Source organism: Citrus sinensis, chromosome 2 (assembly GCF_022201045.2).
Source record: "Citrus sinensis cultivar Valencia sweet orange chromosome 2, DVS_A1.0, whole genome shotgun sequence".
Lineage (NCBI taxonomy): Eukaryota > Viridiplantae > Streptophyta > Magnoliopsida > Sapindales > Rutaceae > Citrus > Citrus sinensis.
In genome coordinates this window covers 2,022,784-2,036,885 of record NC_068557.1, presented here as the reverse complement: position 1 = coordinate 2,036,885, position 14,102 = coordinate 2,022,784, and the positions used below count along the sequence as shown (strand labels likewise).

The 14,102-nt window shown below is 32.5% G+C and overlaps 1 protein-coding gene and 1 long non-coding RNA gene across 2 annotated transcripts; one reads left to right on the top strand and one right to left on the bottom strand.

Annotated features, from left to right (window-relative positions):
• Positions 1-1,967: 1,967 nt before the first annotated feature.
• LOC102619473 (uncharacterized) lies at positions 1,968-3,443 on the bottom strand. The gene is made up of 2 exons (XR_008051615.1): positions 2,626-3,443; positions 1,968-2,503 (listed from the first exon to the last, which is right to left on the bottom strand). It is a non-coding gene; the product is annotated as an uncharacterized LOC102619473 (long non-coding RNA).
• A 5,800-nt stretch (positions 3,444-9,243) lies between these two features.
• Positions 9,244-12,702, top strand: LOC112496319 (MDIS1-interacting receptor like kinase 2-like). Its single transcript, XM_025093636.1, has 4 exons — positions 9,244-9,264; positions 9,306-11,802; positions 12,341-12,609; positions 12,697-12,702. The coding sequence occupies exons 1-4, from the start codon at positions 9,244-9,246 to the stop codon at positions 12,700-12,702; spliced, it is 2,793 nt and encodes a 930-aa protein (XP_024949404.1).
• The last annotated feature ends 1,400 nt before the right edge of the window (positions 12,703-14,102 follow it).

The window sequence follows — 14,102 nt, the reverse complement described above, 5'->3', positions numbered from 1 at the left end:
CAAATTATGAGTTCAAATTAACATGACATGATGCTTAAGATGAGACATATCATAATAAAAATGTGAATAATTTGGCCATATTTATATTTATCAAGCAAGCTGCTGCAAAAAGCGTGGCAACAAAAATAAGCAAAACAAAACAAAGCAGCAAGCCGCAGCATTGTTTCAGTTTCAGAAAGCATCAGCAGCACACACACAAAATTGGCCAGGTAGGGAGCTGTACTACAATACAACACAAATTGTACAGTCTGATTCTAAGACAAATAAAGAAATATGACAACAACAAAAAAAATTGCAATATCATCATCCAAAATTTCTCAATAATCATGTGGGTAATTAGTTAATTTTGGCAATATAGGAAAAAAAATAACAATCATTCTAGAATTTATTTAGAACAAAAGCAAAGAAAAAGATTAATATTTTTATAAAATTAAAAGAGCTAGCAAGCAACCATTTTTTTATGAACAAAAACTTTACACAATATTAAAGAGCCACAAGATTAATTAAAAAGAGAGAGAGCAAGCAAGCTAGCTAGATATAGCTTCAAGGACCAGCGGGATTGTTATTGTGATGAAGAGGGTCAGGTCCTGTTGGCACTTCTCTTGCTGAATCTTCTACAACAACATTGGTGAAATTTGTTGAAGAATCTCCATCTTTTGCTTCAAAGTCCTACTCAGAAACAAAAGATATAAACCCAATAAATAAAAACAAACATACCCATTTTATAGAAAAAAAAGTTTAAAAAAAGTTTTTTTTTTTTTTTAATATATGGGTTGTGAAAATATGTTACCTGAGTGGCTGTGCTTGTGTGTTCCAAGCCTGAAAATGCCAAGAATAAGAAACAAAGTTAGTATTTTTATTTTTCAAAAAGAGATTAAGAATTAAAAAAAAAAAGGAAGAAGAAGAAGAAAAAGAGAGAGGCATTTTTGCTTGCTTAACTAGAGGAGTGGACTAATGGCAACAAAACAAGCATCAAAATGAGCACAAAAGCGTCCATTTTTTTGGCTCTCAAAGCCGACTTCAAAGCAGTCATTTTTGTTTTGTAAACAGACACAAAGAGAGGTCTCACTAAAATGTTAACCTGAAACCACTCTCTTTATAGCAACAGAAGAACTCCTTGATTACGTTTTTAGCCTTAGAGGAATTGTAGAATTACTAATTTGCTACCGCATGAAAGCCAAAATTGTGATGAGCGTAAAGTTGTCTTTTGTTAAAGCGAATGAGGGTATATGAAGAACCAATGTTTGTTTTGGTATGTTTTCAGGACAGGACAGACATTCTCGTACGGAGACTGATTTGCTTGAGCTGAGAGCGACACGTGGTTATATGTAATTGGCTTTGTATTAAAACTTACAGCTAGTGTTGTAATAGTGGCTAAGGAGTAAGGACGGCCCTTTGTTCCTCTGTTAATTATTTGTGAAATTAATTTTAAAGGAAAATCACACTTAGGTTCTTTATAAAAACAACACCTATATGCTCACACCATTTAGGACCATAGTTAGCACAAAACGGTTCGTTTGTGCTAACTATAATAGAGTTATTGTAGCTTCAAAACACACGCACTCGTCTTGCTCAAACGCAAGCGCAGACCACACACACACTCGTGTTACTGAAACGCAAACGCTGAGGAGAGAGAGACTCGCTGTGGAAAGTTTGTTTGACATAAGTTGTCTGACGATTTTGCCCTTGCAATGAAGATTACGCCTCATGACTTAAAATCGCTTGGGTTGTGTTTCTGTTTGATTTTTGTTTCTGCGTTTGTTCTTCCTCTTCGCTTTCGGCGAGTGAAAGAAATGATTAAACATTAGATGGAGTTTTATTCAATATTTAAAATTTTGTTAATTTGTAACGTGATTGGAATTTTAATTATTATAAGAAATAAGTTCTGGATCGAATTTTAAAATACTTTATTTTGAAGAAATTGTAAAACTGAATAAATGCTGCTGTTTGGCAGCTGAGAAAATGCAGAGGAAAAATTCTTTATTTCGTTAATGAATTGATATTTTTGTACATAAAACCAATCACGAAACGTGCAGCTATTTATACATGCTACACTTACTAACTAATTGCTTACTAACTGATTATTAATCACAAGCTCACTCAGCTAATCAATAACAGAATACAGAGTATGCATTGTGAAGTTAGTTAGGCTGATAACTGCTGCTGACGTGGACCTTCTGACGTGGCACTAATGACAGCTGGTAACTTGACACGCTGACTCTTCTTCTTCACTTCTGCACAATGAGCTATCTTCACATATTTGAATACTCCAAAAAATGCAATATGTTCACAAAATGTAATTGCCGATATAATTCCCCAGAACCCCAATTCCAGATTACTTAAATCACGGCGGGGGCTGCAGTATGTTCACAGGGTAAAAAATGCAGTATGTTCACCATTATTAACTTCTATTATGAATAAAATTAATAATTTTATTGTCACAACATTACGTCCGACGCTTTCATGGCTAATGATAGCCACCTCTGCTACACATATGCTCTCGCTGAAAAATCATTAAAAAAAAAAAAGAATATAAGCAGGAAGTTGTTGGCCCGATGTTCGAACGCAAAAAACCCAACCGCAAAGAAGAGAATGAAAAACCGGCCATGGTAATTGTTAAAATACCCATTTTTATGACCCTAAAATGACCGGAAAGCGGAAGCCTCGACATTGAGATTTGGTGGTCCACTGCCGGCTGTATCACTCTCACCATGTCTTCGCATGGCTGATCGTGAGAGAGTCTTTGGATTGAACCGTCAGCATCTCATGATTATGCCCATTTAAGTCCGTCAAAACCAATTTCCAAATCTGAAACTGGGCTGTCGCCTGAATCTTGTTTTATTGCCTGGTTTTCCCCCAACGGATCAGTAGCTCATAACTCACAACAGAGCAGCATTTTGCTAATTTCCAACAGCAAGTTCTTACAGCAATTATCAACACAATTTGACTTCGCAATTGAATCTTCACATATTCGTAATTAGCACAACCAAAATTGGGCATTAATAAAACCAATTACCTCCACGAATCGGTTACGGCGGGCGACGACAAGTGAAGCCGAGAGACTGAAGCTACAGCTGTCGACGGGGCAGAGAGAGAGAGCCAACGATCAAATGTGGAGAGACCCACGGCGAGAGAGAGAGAAAGCCGAAGGAGTGAGCAGTGAGATGCGTGAGAGGCCGGATGTGGAGAGACCCACGGCGCGAGAGAGAGAGAGAGAGCGTTGGCGGTAGAGCAATCCCACGATGCGTTTTGTGAGTTTGCACGAGAGTTGTGAGGCGAGTGTGTGTGTTTTGAAGCAACAGTAACTTGTTTTATAGTTAGCACAAAACGGTTAGTGCTCAGCGTGGGATGAATCTCATTTTCCATTACTAAAATTATGCCTAACCATCAAGAGTTTGTCCTAAAAAATCCAATGGTTCACGTTTTCTTCGTCAACGAGGTGGTTATTGACATTTGACATAGCTGATCTGAAAAGTTTCTTCAATAAGACTATAAGAGTGGGTAATGGCACAATATTGGGCCTCTCCACTTGGGCTTCTGAATTGGACTTTGGGCTGCAATGTGCTGGGGCCCATAATGCTATTTCTACAAAATCATCATCATCGTTACTTGATTCAACTAAAGAGAGAACCTTCTCAAAAATAAAAATAAAAATAAAGAGAGAATGACACTTAGGTGGTGTTTGGTTGGAAGGAGAGGAAGGGGGAAATGAAAGTAATTTAAATTTTTTTCTTATTTTCTTTGTTTGATTTACCATAATTTATAAGAATTTAATTTCTATTATAATTTAATATACATCATAATGTGGAATTTAGATTCCACACCAAAGAGTAACGAATTTGATTTCTCCTTTATTAGAAGCTAAAATATCTAAAATTACCCTTCAAATTGTATTAACTTGTTTAATATTATCAAATTATTATTATTTACAATTTTATTTTATCAATTTAATATTTTAAATAATTAATTTTGTAGTAGTAAAAGTTAAAGCAATGATTTAAATAATTTAATAAAATTATTTCATTTATTTAATTAATTTTTAAAATAGAAATATAAATTTAGCAATCGCCGGACGGTCACCTCCGTCGCTAACAACCGCGCATAAGACACCACCGCCTGTACTTTTGGAGTCGCCAGTTGATGATAAACACAGTTTTAATGTCACACAAGTGAAAAAATGAATCTATCTTCCTAAAGTCCGGTTAGTAGAATTTGAAAATTTTCTAACTATCTCATATCCGGACAAACATCAAATATTTCGACTAAATAAGTTGTTTCAATCTATAGATTAACAAATTCTGATAATTTTCATATAATTCTTGAGTTGAAATGACATGGTACAGTGGTGGCCGGTGGCAAGACGCGGCGACTCCGGCGGCGACAACTCTTTTTTTTAGTTGTTCAAATAAAATTTTAATATTATAATACATTAATTAAGAAATTATTTTTATTATGTCATAATTTATTTAAAATAAATTAAATTAAACTAATTTTAAAATAAAATTATGTTAAAAAACTTTTTGAATAGAGTTTAATTATAAATATAATTATATTACTTAAAATAATTTTTATTGGTTATTTATATAGTATATTAAATAAATTTATTGTTTAATTTTGAAATTATATTTATGATAAATATCAAAAATTTAACACTAAAGGGTGAAATTGTCCAAATTAAAGTTAAGGTATTTCATTTCTTTGTATAATTTTATAATAAATCAAACATTAGAAAAGAATTTCAATATACTCTCCTCTCCTTTCTTCCACTTTCCTCTCCTCTCTTTTCCTTAATTTTCTTCAAATCAAACACTACCTAGATCTCTTAAATTGCTCATATTTACAACATACGCTCGCACGTAAAGTGCATTTTTCAATCGGAAGAAAAAATGGAAAATAGATCTCGTGAAATACTTTTTGAAGTATTTAAAGTGCTGTTTTTAATCTGAAAACACTTTACTCAAAATGCATGTTAACATGTTAAAAGCATTTGCAATTAATCACTGTAACTAACATAAGCATTTATAAACAGTTTGAAAGCAATTTAACATGTTAAAAGCATTTTCAATTGCATCTTTAATAATTATTAGTTATCATTTTAGTTGAAGAGAATGAGTTCTCAAGGCTTAATCGAATGTTTCAAGTAATTTTATTTTAGATGACTGTTTGAGGTTAAAGTTCTTCTACATTTTAAAATAAAATCTAAAAATGGTAAAGCAAACAAAAGAGCTTTGAGCTGCAATTTTCTTGAGTCCAAATTTGGGGTGTCAAAAATACCCGCTCTGTCCGGATCCAAGCAATGGGGTTCGAGTATCATCTAGGCCAGCCCAGACAAAAGCTTGAGATTTGACCCAAAATCCGAATTTTATTAAAAAATTATAATATATATATTATTACAAATAATTATATTTATTTGATCCATCTATTATATATAGGTAAAATTTTAAACATTTAAAATTCATATTTTAATGTTCAATTTTATTAAAATAAACTTAAAAAATAAAAAATATATACATATATAAAATTATAAAATATAAAATCCGGGCAAGAAAATGCAAATTAAAAAACCTCGCCAAGTGCTGGACTTTTTAAGCCCGGTCTAGGTGTCTAAACAATATAATTTAATGTTTAAAGAGTAGTTCAAATTCGCATAAAATTTGAATTACCAAACCCACCTGCAATCCGCTGCGAGTTTCAATTTTTTTAAGAAAGCCCACCTGCTGCAGGTTTTAATAATTACCAAAATCGTAATGCTACTCGTTGGATTTTTTTGCAGGTTTTCATATTTAAAATCATAAATGTTCAATATGTAAATTTATAATAATGACCTAAAATTTCACATAACATACTCAATTCTAATTTTAACTAATGTAAATGGAAAATTAAAATTTCAACATCAATCCAACGCAAATTCTCAAACTTAAATATAAAATACATGAATCTATAAAAAAAACCACAAATTAGTATCTAAAAATAACAATTATCATTTCGTGTTATCATTTAACATAAGTTTTAAGAGAATATCTTCATTTCATTCACCACCATTAGCATCCATCCAACACGATTTGTACAATAATGATTAAGATTCATATTTTCTAAAGAATAATACTTTTTAAATACTAATTCAAAAAATAAAATTATAATAATTAAATAATCCGTGCATTAAGTTAAAGAATAATAGTTCATACAAAATTATAATAAGCATATAATAGTCAATGCATTAAGTTAAAGCCTATTAGGCATGTTGCGACTTGCACACACATTTGTACTTTACATTATTTACTTTATATGTTTTTAGATTTAAATATTTTTCTATTAAAATTAAATTAAAAATATTTAGAAAAACCTACAGCTTAGCATATACACATGCGGGTATCCTTCGAATATTTGACTAATACCAAACCCACTTGGCACCTAGTGCGGATTTCAATTTATACTACCAAACCCTTCCACAATGCACAAAATTATTTGTAGTGGACGGGTTTTGGCGGACAAGTTTGGGTAGGTTTGCGGATACCATCGCATCCTTATTCAAGTGATCAAAATCAACCCTAAAACGCTGCATTTCACATCTCTGATTTTTCCGTTCTCAACATCACATCAAAGGCAACTACTAGCTAAATTTCTATTGTTCATGGTAGCCTGTGGAAGCTATAGAAATTAGAAGCCAGATACGTTAAAAGACTCTCTTTGGAGAAAAAAATTAATGAAAAAAATTACTATGATTGGCAGTATGTGTTTGTTTAAGGTTATGCAAAAATACAGGCTCTCAATACACAGTTAAAATTTAATTATCAATATATTTTTATTCAATAATTACTAATCATAATTTTTTAAAAAATCAATACATAAATAAGACGCATCACTGCACGTGGGACAAATAAGATTATAAATATTATTTATTTTCCAATAACACACAAATATATATTCTATTAGAACTACGACCTGTTGTTTGATTCTCATTCAACTTTAATTTTTATTCCAATTCTTTTGGCCCATTTCTGAGAACTTGGCTTTCTACCTATAATTAACTTCCGTTCGGAATTTCCTTTTCAACACAGAAATGCTCAACCAAACATTTCTTTCCTCTAATGAGAAAAAAAATCGGAGCAACTCTGGTCCCCCAGAGGGATTTTTAATTACAAGTCCCCTAATAGTTTCATAATTATGTAGCTATACCGTATATTGAATTATTTTACATGAATATTCCAAAGAAGAGTGTAAAAAGTCCATGAATAATAGGACATAAGTGTTCTATATGGAAAAAAATAATCACTGACTAGAAAGTCCATGAATGTCAAGAGCAAAAAGGAATGAGGACCTAAGACGTGTCTTAATTTTTGTTTGGTACGACTTATTTAATAACTAAAAGTATTTATTTGATTCTTAATTTTTTTTAAAAAAATAATTTTCATATTGTTTGGTTGTGTTTTTAAGTAGAACTTTTGGTGATTAAATAAGTTATTTTGTCTTTACTAGTGAAAACTCAAATTTTAAACCTTTGGGAATAGAGATTGCAGTGTTTTTTTTTTTAAAATTTAAATTATCTAAAATGCTTTAACATTATTTCACACATTTCATAACATAACTTTAAAATACTTGTTTATTAAAGTAACTTTACAATTTTTGATAAAAACTCTCATCGACAACCAACCAATCAATTAAGCTTCTTTTTAACAAAAGCTCTTCTCGTAAAAAATAAGCTTTATTACTAAACGAAGCTGTACTCCAAATTGAAAACCATAATCATTGACTATAAAGTCCATGAATATTAATAGCAATTTATAAAAAGTAAATAGACATATATCATCAAAAATTAATTATGGGTTATATATTTACAGATCTAATTTCTTAAAAATTAATTCTTCATTTGATCCAGGTTAAGGTTATAAGACGTGGTAAATTAATTTCTTCCTCAATCCTTCTTATAAGGCTTGACAAGAAAGTGGACATGCAATCGTGATTGATTGATCATGCTGTGTATTCAGACGAGTTCTTCTTATTTTCAAAAATAAATAAATTTAGAACGAAAATCTCCGAGTATATCACAGTCGTACTCGTGCTAATGACGTTGTGGACTATTCCCCTTTTCCGCAGTTTTGATAGAGATTAATCAAGCTAGACTAAAACTTGACGGGGAAAAATATTTTTATTCAATGCCACAGCCAATACGTAAATGAATGCCTTTGGATCTGCCTGCATTTTACAGCTTATGATTTTCTTAATCATTCTTCTGAGACTGGGAGCCTAGCTAGTTGCATATATTTCCAGAAATATTTGTCACTAAGTGGTGCCTACGTAAAACAACAAATATTTTTCCATAGCATGTTATCTTATAAATTTTTTTTTGATGATCCCTGACGGTATGAGAGGAGTTTATTAATTAAAAGAAATAAAAAATAAACCTAGTTGGTAGGGAAGAGTGAACTTTACCCTTCAACATATATATGCGAAGCACTAAAATAAAGAGAGGATAAATTCTAGAAAGAATTAGAACATAAAGAAAGAATTATCTTATAAAGAAAAATTGTTAAAGATACAAAAGGGAGACATGGAGAACTGTAACACCATATGGCGTTATTATGTTAATTGATTATTTTATCTTTTTCTCTTTTACCTGTGTGGTGTAAAAATTAATAACTTTGCTTTCCTTCTGTTTAATTTTTCTGTCTAAGTAGGATTATTCTCTTATAAATTTAAATTAATGCATAAGATATTATCTTATAAATTTAACTTGGAACCAACATTCTAATGTTAATAATTCGATAAATTACTTAGCCCCAACCTGTTGGAAATTTTCTCATGAAGCGTTGGAAAGATTCAAAAGACAGTCATTCTCGACTTAAATGTATTTCTTCTTTCCAGCATTTTTCTGGTCAACAATTTCGAAAGATATTCCTACGTTAAACTCATACTAAGGAATTAAAAGTCTTCCTGGAGTCTCGGTTGCTGGTGTGTGTATGTGTGTATATATATGTCAAGTTCTCGTTCATGATATGCATGCAAAAGACAATAACATAAACAACATGAGATTGCCAATCTTCATTATTCTGATCCTATTTCTTTTGTTAAATTTTTCACATAACGTGACTTCTGATTCTAGTGCAGAAGCGTGTGCTCTTCTCAACTGGAAAACAAGCCTTCAAAATCAAAACCTTAACTCCTCTTTGTTGTCATCATGGACACTTTATCCTACTAATGCATCCAAAATAAGCCCATGTTCTTGGTTTGGAATTTCTTGTAACCATGCAGGAAGCAGAGTCATCAGTATAAACCTAAGCACTTTGTGTTTAAATGGTACGTTTCAGGATTTTTCATTCTCATCATTTCCTCATCTTGTGAATCTTAACCTAAGCTTCAATTTATTCTTCGGAAACATCCCCCCTCAAATCGGTAACCTCTCCAAGCTTCAGAATCTTGATCTTGGCAATAATCAATTATCTGGGGTAATATCACCAGAAATTGGCAAGCTAAATCAGTTGAGGAGACTTTACCTTGACATGAATCAGTTGCATGGCACAATTCCACCAGTAATAGGTCAGTTAAGTCTTATTCATGAGTTTTCCTTTTGTCATAACAATGTTTCTGGTAGGATCCCTTCGTCTTTGGGTAACTTAAGCAAATTGGCTCTTTTGTATCTTAATAATAACTCCCTTTTTGGCTATATTCCTACTGTTATGGGAAACTTGAAGTCTCTTTCAACTCTAGATTTGAGCCAAAATCAACTCAATGGTTTGATTCCATGTACTTTAGATAACTTAAGTAACTTGGACACCTTGTTTCTTTATAAAAATTCACTTTCTGGTTCTATTCCTTCGATTATAGGAAACTTGAAGTCTCTTCACCAACTAGACTTGATTGAAAATCAACTCAGTGGTTCAATCCCCCTTTCCTTTGGTAATTTAAGCAGCTGGACTCTAATGTCTCTTTTTAGTAATTCACTTTCTGGTTCCATCCCTCCCATTCTAGGAAACTTGAAGTCTCTTTCGACACTGGGGTTGTACCTAAATCAACTCAATGGTGTCATTCCTCCTTCAATTGGTAATCTTAGCTCTCTAAGAAATTTATCCCTTTTCAACAATGGGCTTTACGGTTCTATTCCTGAGGAAATAGGATACTTGAAGTCTCTTTCTGAATTAAAGCTCTGCAAAAATAATCTTAGTGGGGTTATTCCTCATTCAGTTGGTAATCTCACTGGGTTGGTTTTATTAAACATGTGTGAAAACCATCTTTTTGGTCCAATCCCTAAAAGTTTGAAAAGTTTGACAAGCCTAAAGAGAGTACGCTTTAATCAAAACAATCTTGTTGGAAAAGTGTATGAAGCTTTTGGTGATCATCCAAATCTAACTTTCCTGGATCTTAGCCAAAATAATTTTGATGGTAAAATCTCATTTAATTGGAGAAATCTTCCAAAATTAGATACCTTCATTGTTTCCATGAATAATATTTTTGGGAGCATACCGCTTGAGATTGGAGACTCATCCAAATTACAATTTCTTGATCTTTCTTCAAATCACATTGTTGGTAAAATTCCAGTGCAATTGGAAAAGTTATTTTCTCTAAACAAACTAATTCTGAGTTTGAATCAACTCTCTGGAAGTGTGCCTCTAGAATTTGGCTCATTAACTGAACTTCAATACCTCGATTTGTCTGCAAACAAATTGAGCAGCTCGATTCCAAAAAGTATAGGCAACTTGTTGAAGCTTTACTACTTGAATCTGAGCAACAATCAATTTAGCCATACAATTCCAATTGAATTTGAGAAGTTGATTCATCTTTCAAAGTTAGATTTGAGTCATAACATTCTCCAGGAAGAGATACCACCTCAAGTCTGTAATATGGAAAGCCTGGAGAAGCTGAATCTCTCCCACAATAACCTCTCTGGTTTCATTCCAAGATGCTTTGAAAAAATGCGCAGCTTGTCATGCATTGACATATGCTATAATGAGTTACAGGGACCAATTCCTAATAGCACAGTGTTCAAAGACGGTTTAATGGAAGGGAATAAAGGATTGTGTGGCAATTTTGAGGCGTTTTCATCTTGTGATGCTTTCATGTCTCACAAACAAACTTCGAGAAAGAAATGGATTGTAATTGTGTTCCCTATCCTAGGAATGGTTTTGCTTTTGATTAGTTTGATTGGATTCTTCTTCTTTTTTCGACAAAGGAAGAAGGACTCACAAGAAGAACAAACTATCTCTATGAATCCTTTGAGATTGCTTTCGGTATTAAATTTTGACGGGAAAATTATGCACGAAGAAATCATTAAAGCAACAGATGATTTTGATGAGAAGTTTTGCATTGGAAAAGGTGGACAAGGAAGTGTGTATAAAGCTGAGCTACCCTCTGGGGATATCGTAGCAGTTAAAAAATTCAACTCGCAATTGCTTTCCGGTAATATGGCCGATCAGGATGAATTCTTGAATGTAGTTTTGGCATTGAATGAGATACGACATCGAAATATTGTAAAATTTCATGGATTTTGTTCTAACGCCCGACACTCATTTTTAGTTTGTGAATATCTTCATAGGGGTAGCTTGGCTAGAATCCTTGGTAATGATGCAACAGCAAAAGAATTGAGCTGGAATCGGAGAATAAATGTGATTAAAGGAGTAGCTAATGCTTTGTCCTACTTGCATCATGATTGTCTCCCATCGATTATTCATCGAGACATATCAAGTAAGAATGTGTTGCTTGATTTAGAATTTGAAGCCCATGTCTCAGATTTTGGAATTGCCAAGTTTGTCGAGCCATACTCATCCAACCGGACTGAATTTGTAGGCACATTTGGATATGCTGCTCCAGGTATGTGTTTTTCAGCCCTTGTATATATTTCTTTAGGAAAAAAATATGAACATCTCGTGGTTTGACAAAGTAGTCATGGAAACCCCATTATTTTTAAAATTGGTCGCACATACTCTTTTCAGACCTACAACCCATAAGGAGGTCTGCTTTACTAGTTTGAAACACAAAACAGGGTTATACATCCTAAACAGAGATTTGCATGACCATTTATGAAAATAAGAAGGTCTTCACGACCACTCTATAATCAAAATCATGGAAGGTATCAATATCTTTTTTCTTTTCTTTTTTAATAAAAGATTAACATGTTAGAATATTTTGTGAACTACAATTTTAATTAGAAACATCTTATAACATGTGGAGAACAAAAAAAAAAAAAAAAAGAAAGAAAGAAAGAAAGAAAGAATGCAAAGAAAGCCTAGTTCCATCTTGCTATCCTGTGGTCTTGCCCAAGCATATATTATTCGCTTATTTGAGATAAACAATTATTAATTAGTTATTGATGCTACACTTTATGATATTATTGTCTATCAACTTGCAGAGATTGCTTACACAATGAGGGCTACTGAAAAATACGATGTGTATAGTTTTGGAGTGTTAGTATTCGAAGTGATCAAGGGAAATCATCCAAGAGATTTTTTTTCCATAAACTTTTCTTCATTTTCCAATATGATCATAGAAGTTAATCAAATTTTGGATCCTCGGCTTTCAACTCCGTCCCCTGGTGTTATGGACAAGCTGATATCGATTATGGAGGTTGCCATTTTATGCTTAGATGAGAGTCCAGAAGCTAGACCAACCATGGAAAAAGTCTGCAATTTATTATGCAAATAAATCAGCCAAGTCATTTTTTTTTCTTAGTCTGTTTCTGATTATTTGTTACTATTCGTATGGCAGCTTTGAAACCTGTAGTGAATGTAAAATATTTTATAGTTGAAATAAATATGGATTTGATAATTTGAATTAGAGAGATCTTATGCTCTCTCATTGTGGCTGCTAACTATGCCGGTGCTCTAAAAATTTTCATGAGATGAATTGGCGTCCACCTCAGGCTAGTTGATTAAGGTGAATGCTGATGGTCTTTTAAAAAGTTGTTTTGGGGATTCTGCTTGTCTGACTATCTTTAGGGACGCTCATGGCTTTCAAATTGGAGGGCTTTGGTCATCATATTGGTTATTGTGATGAGATACTTGCTGTGATCTTGGCCATTGAAGCATCAGCTGATTATGGTCAGACTACGTTATGTCTTGAAACTTACTCTATGTTGGTTCTTCATTTATTTGACAATCCAAAGCTGGATCCTCCTTCGGTTCTAAGAAATCGTTTTATTAATTTTCATTCCTTGATTGATTCTGTGGATTTTGACCTGGATTTGTCTTACTCTACAATGACATTGCTAGTCTCATGTGTAAAGATGTTTGCTACCGCATGCTTTTGTATTTTTGCTAGTTTAGCTTGTTGCTAGAGCTTTCTTTTTTATTAATTCAAGTCTTAGATTTGAAGGGGTAACATTATGTCCACCTAGCTGGTTATGCATAAAGGACTTTGGTCGTCTCCTTATTTTTGTTTTTCCAAACCTTCTGAGGATTTTGTGGTATGTGGCAATAAGTAAATTGAATGATTTTTTTTTAAAATAGTGATAGATAGGCTTTTGTATTTTCCAATTCTAAAACCCGAAAGCATGGAAATTAGAAATAAAAATCACATAAGAAAACAAACCTAAAAGTCCCACAAATCGAAATCGAAGGATCTTAATTGAAGAGAATCTATGAGAAGTATTGGAAGAATTAAAAAATAAGAAAAATGAGAAAAATATAGGAAATAGAGGAGTCCGTGGGATGGCTCTTTTGCCAGCGGAAAAGATAAGTGTGGAGAGTAGAAGAACAAGAGATAGAGGAGAAGAGCCGGCTAAGTTTTTTTTTTAAAAAAAATAATTTGTATTTTACATTTAAAGCACAATTTAATATAATTAAATGTAATATTACTATTTGGACTCCCATAAAAATCACGCTTATTTATAATTGGGACAGATTCAAGGGACACTTTTTACAGCAATTTTAAATCATTTGATTTAACAAAAATGAATGATGAAAATTAGATGACATGACTTTATTAATTTCATTAAAATTTTCTCTCTTTCGTCCATAAAACTCTATCCTTCTCTCCTCCCTCAACCAAATTTCTCATCTCTCTATCCTCTTTATTATTAAATCCAAATCAATTTATATTTTTCTCTATAACAATATATTTGATATCACTCAAAATAATTACAGATTTTAATTCAAAATATTAAAATCATACCA

Excerpts from the sequence above, each read along its gene's own strand:
- LOC112496319 (XM_025093636.1), top strand. The coding sequence starts at position 9,244 with ATGCAGGAAGCAGAGTCATCA. Across the intron at positions 9,265-9,305 it reads TGCAGGAAGCAGAGTCATCA|GATTTTTCATTCTCATCATT; the intron begins GTATAAACCTAA and ends GGTACGTTTCAG. Across the intron at positions 11,803-12,340 it reads ATTTGGATATGCTGCTCCAG|AGATTGCTTACACAATGAGG; the intron begins GTATGTGTTTTT and ends ATCAACTTGCAG.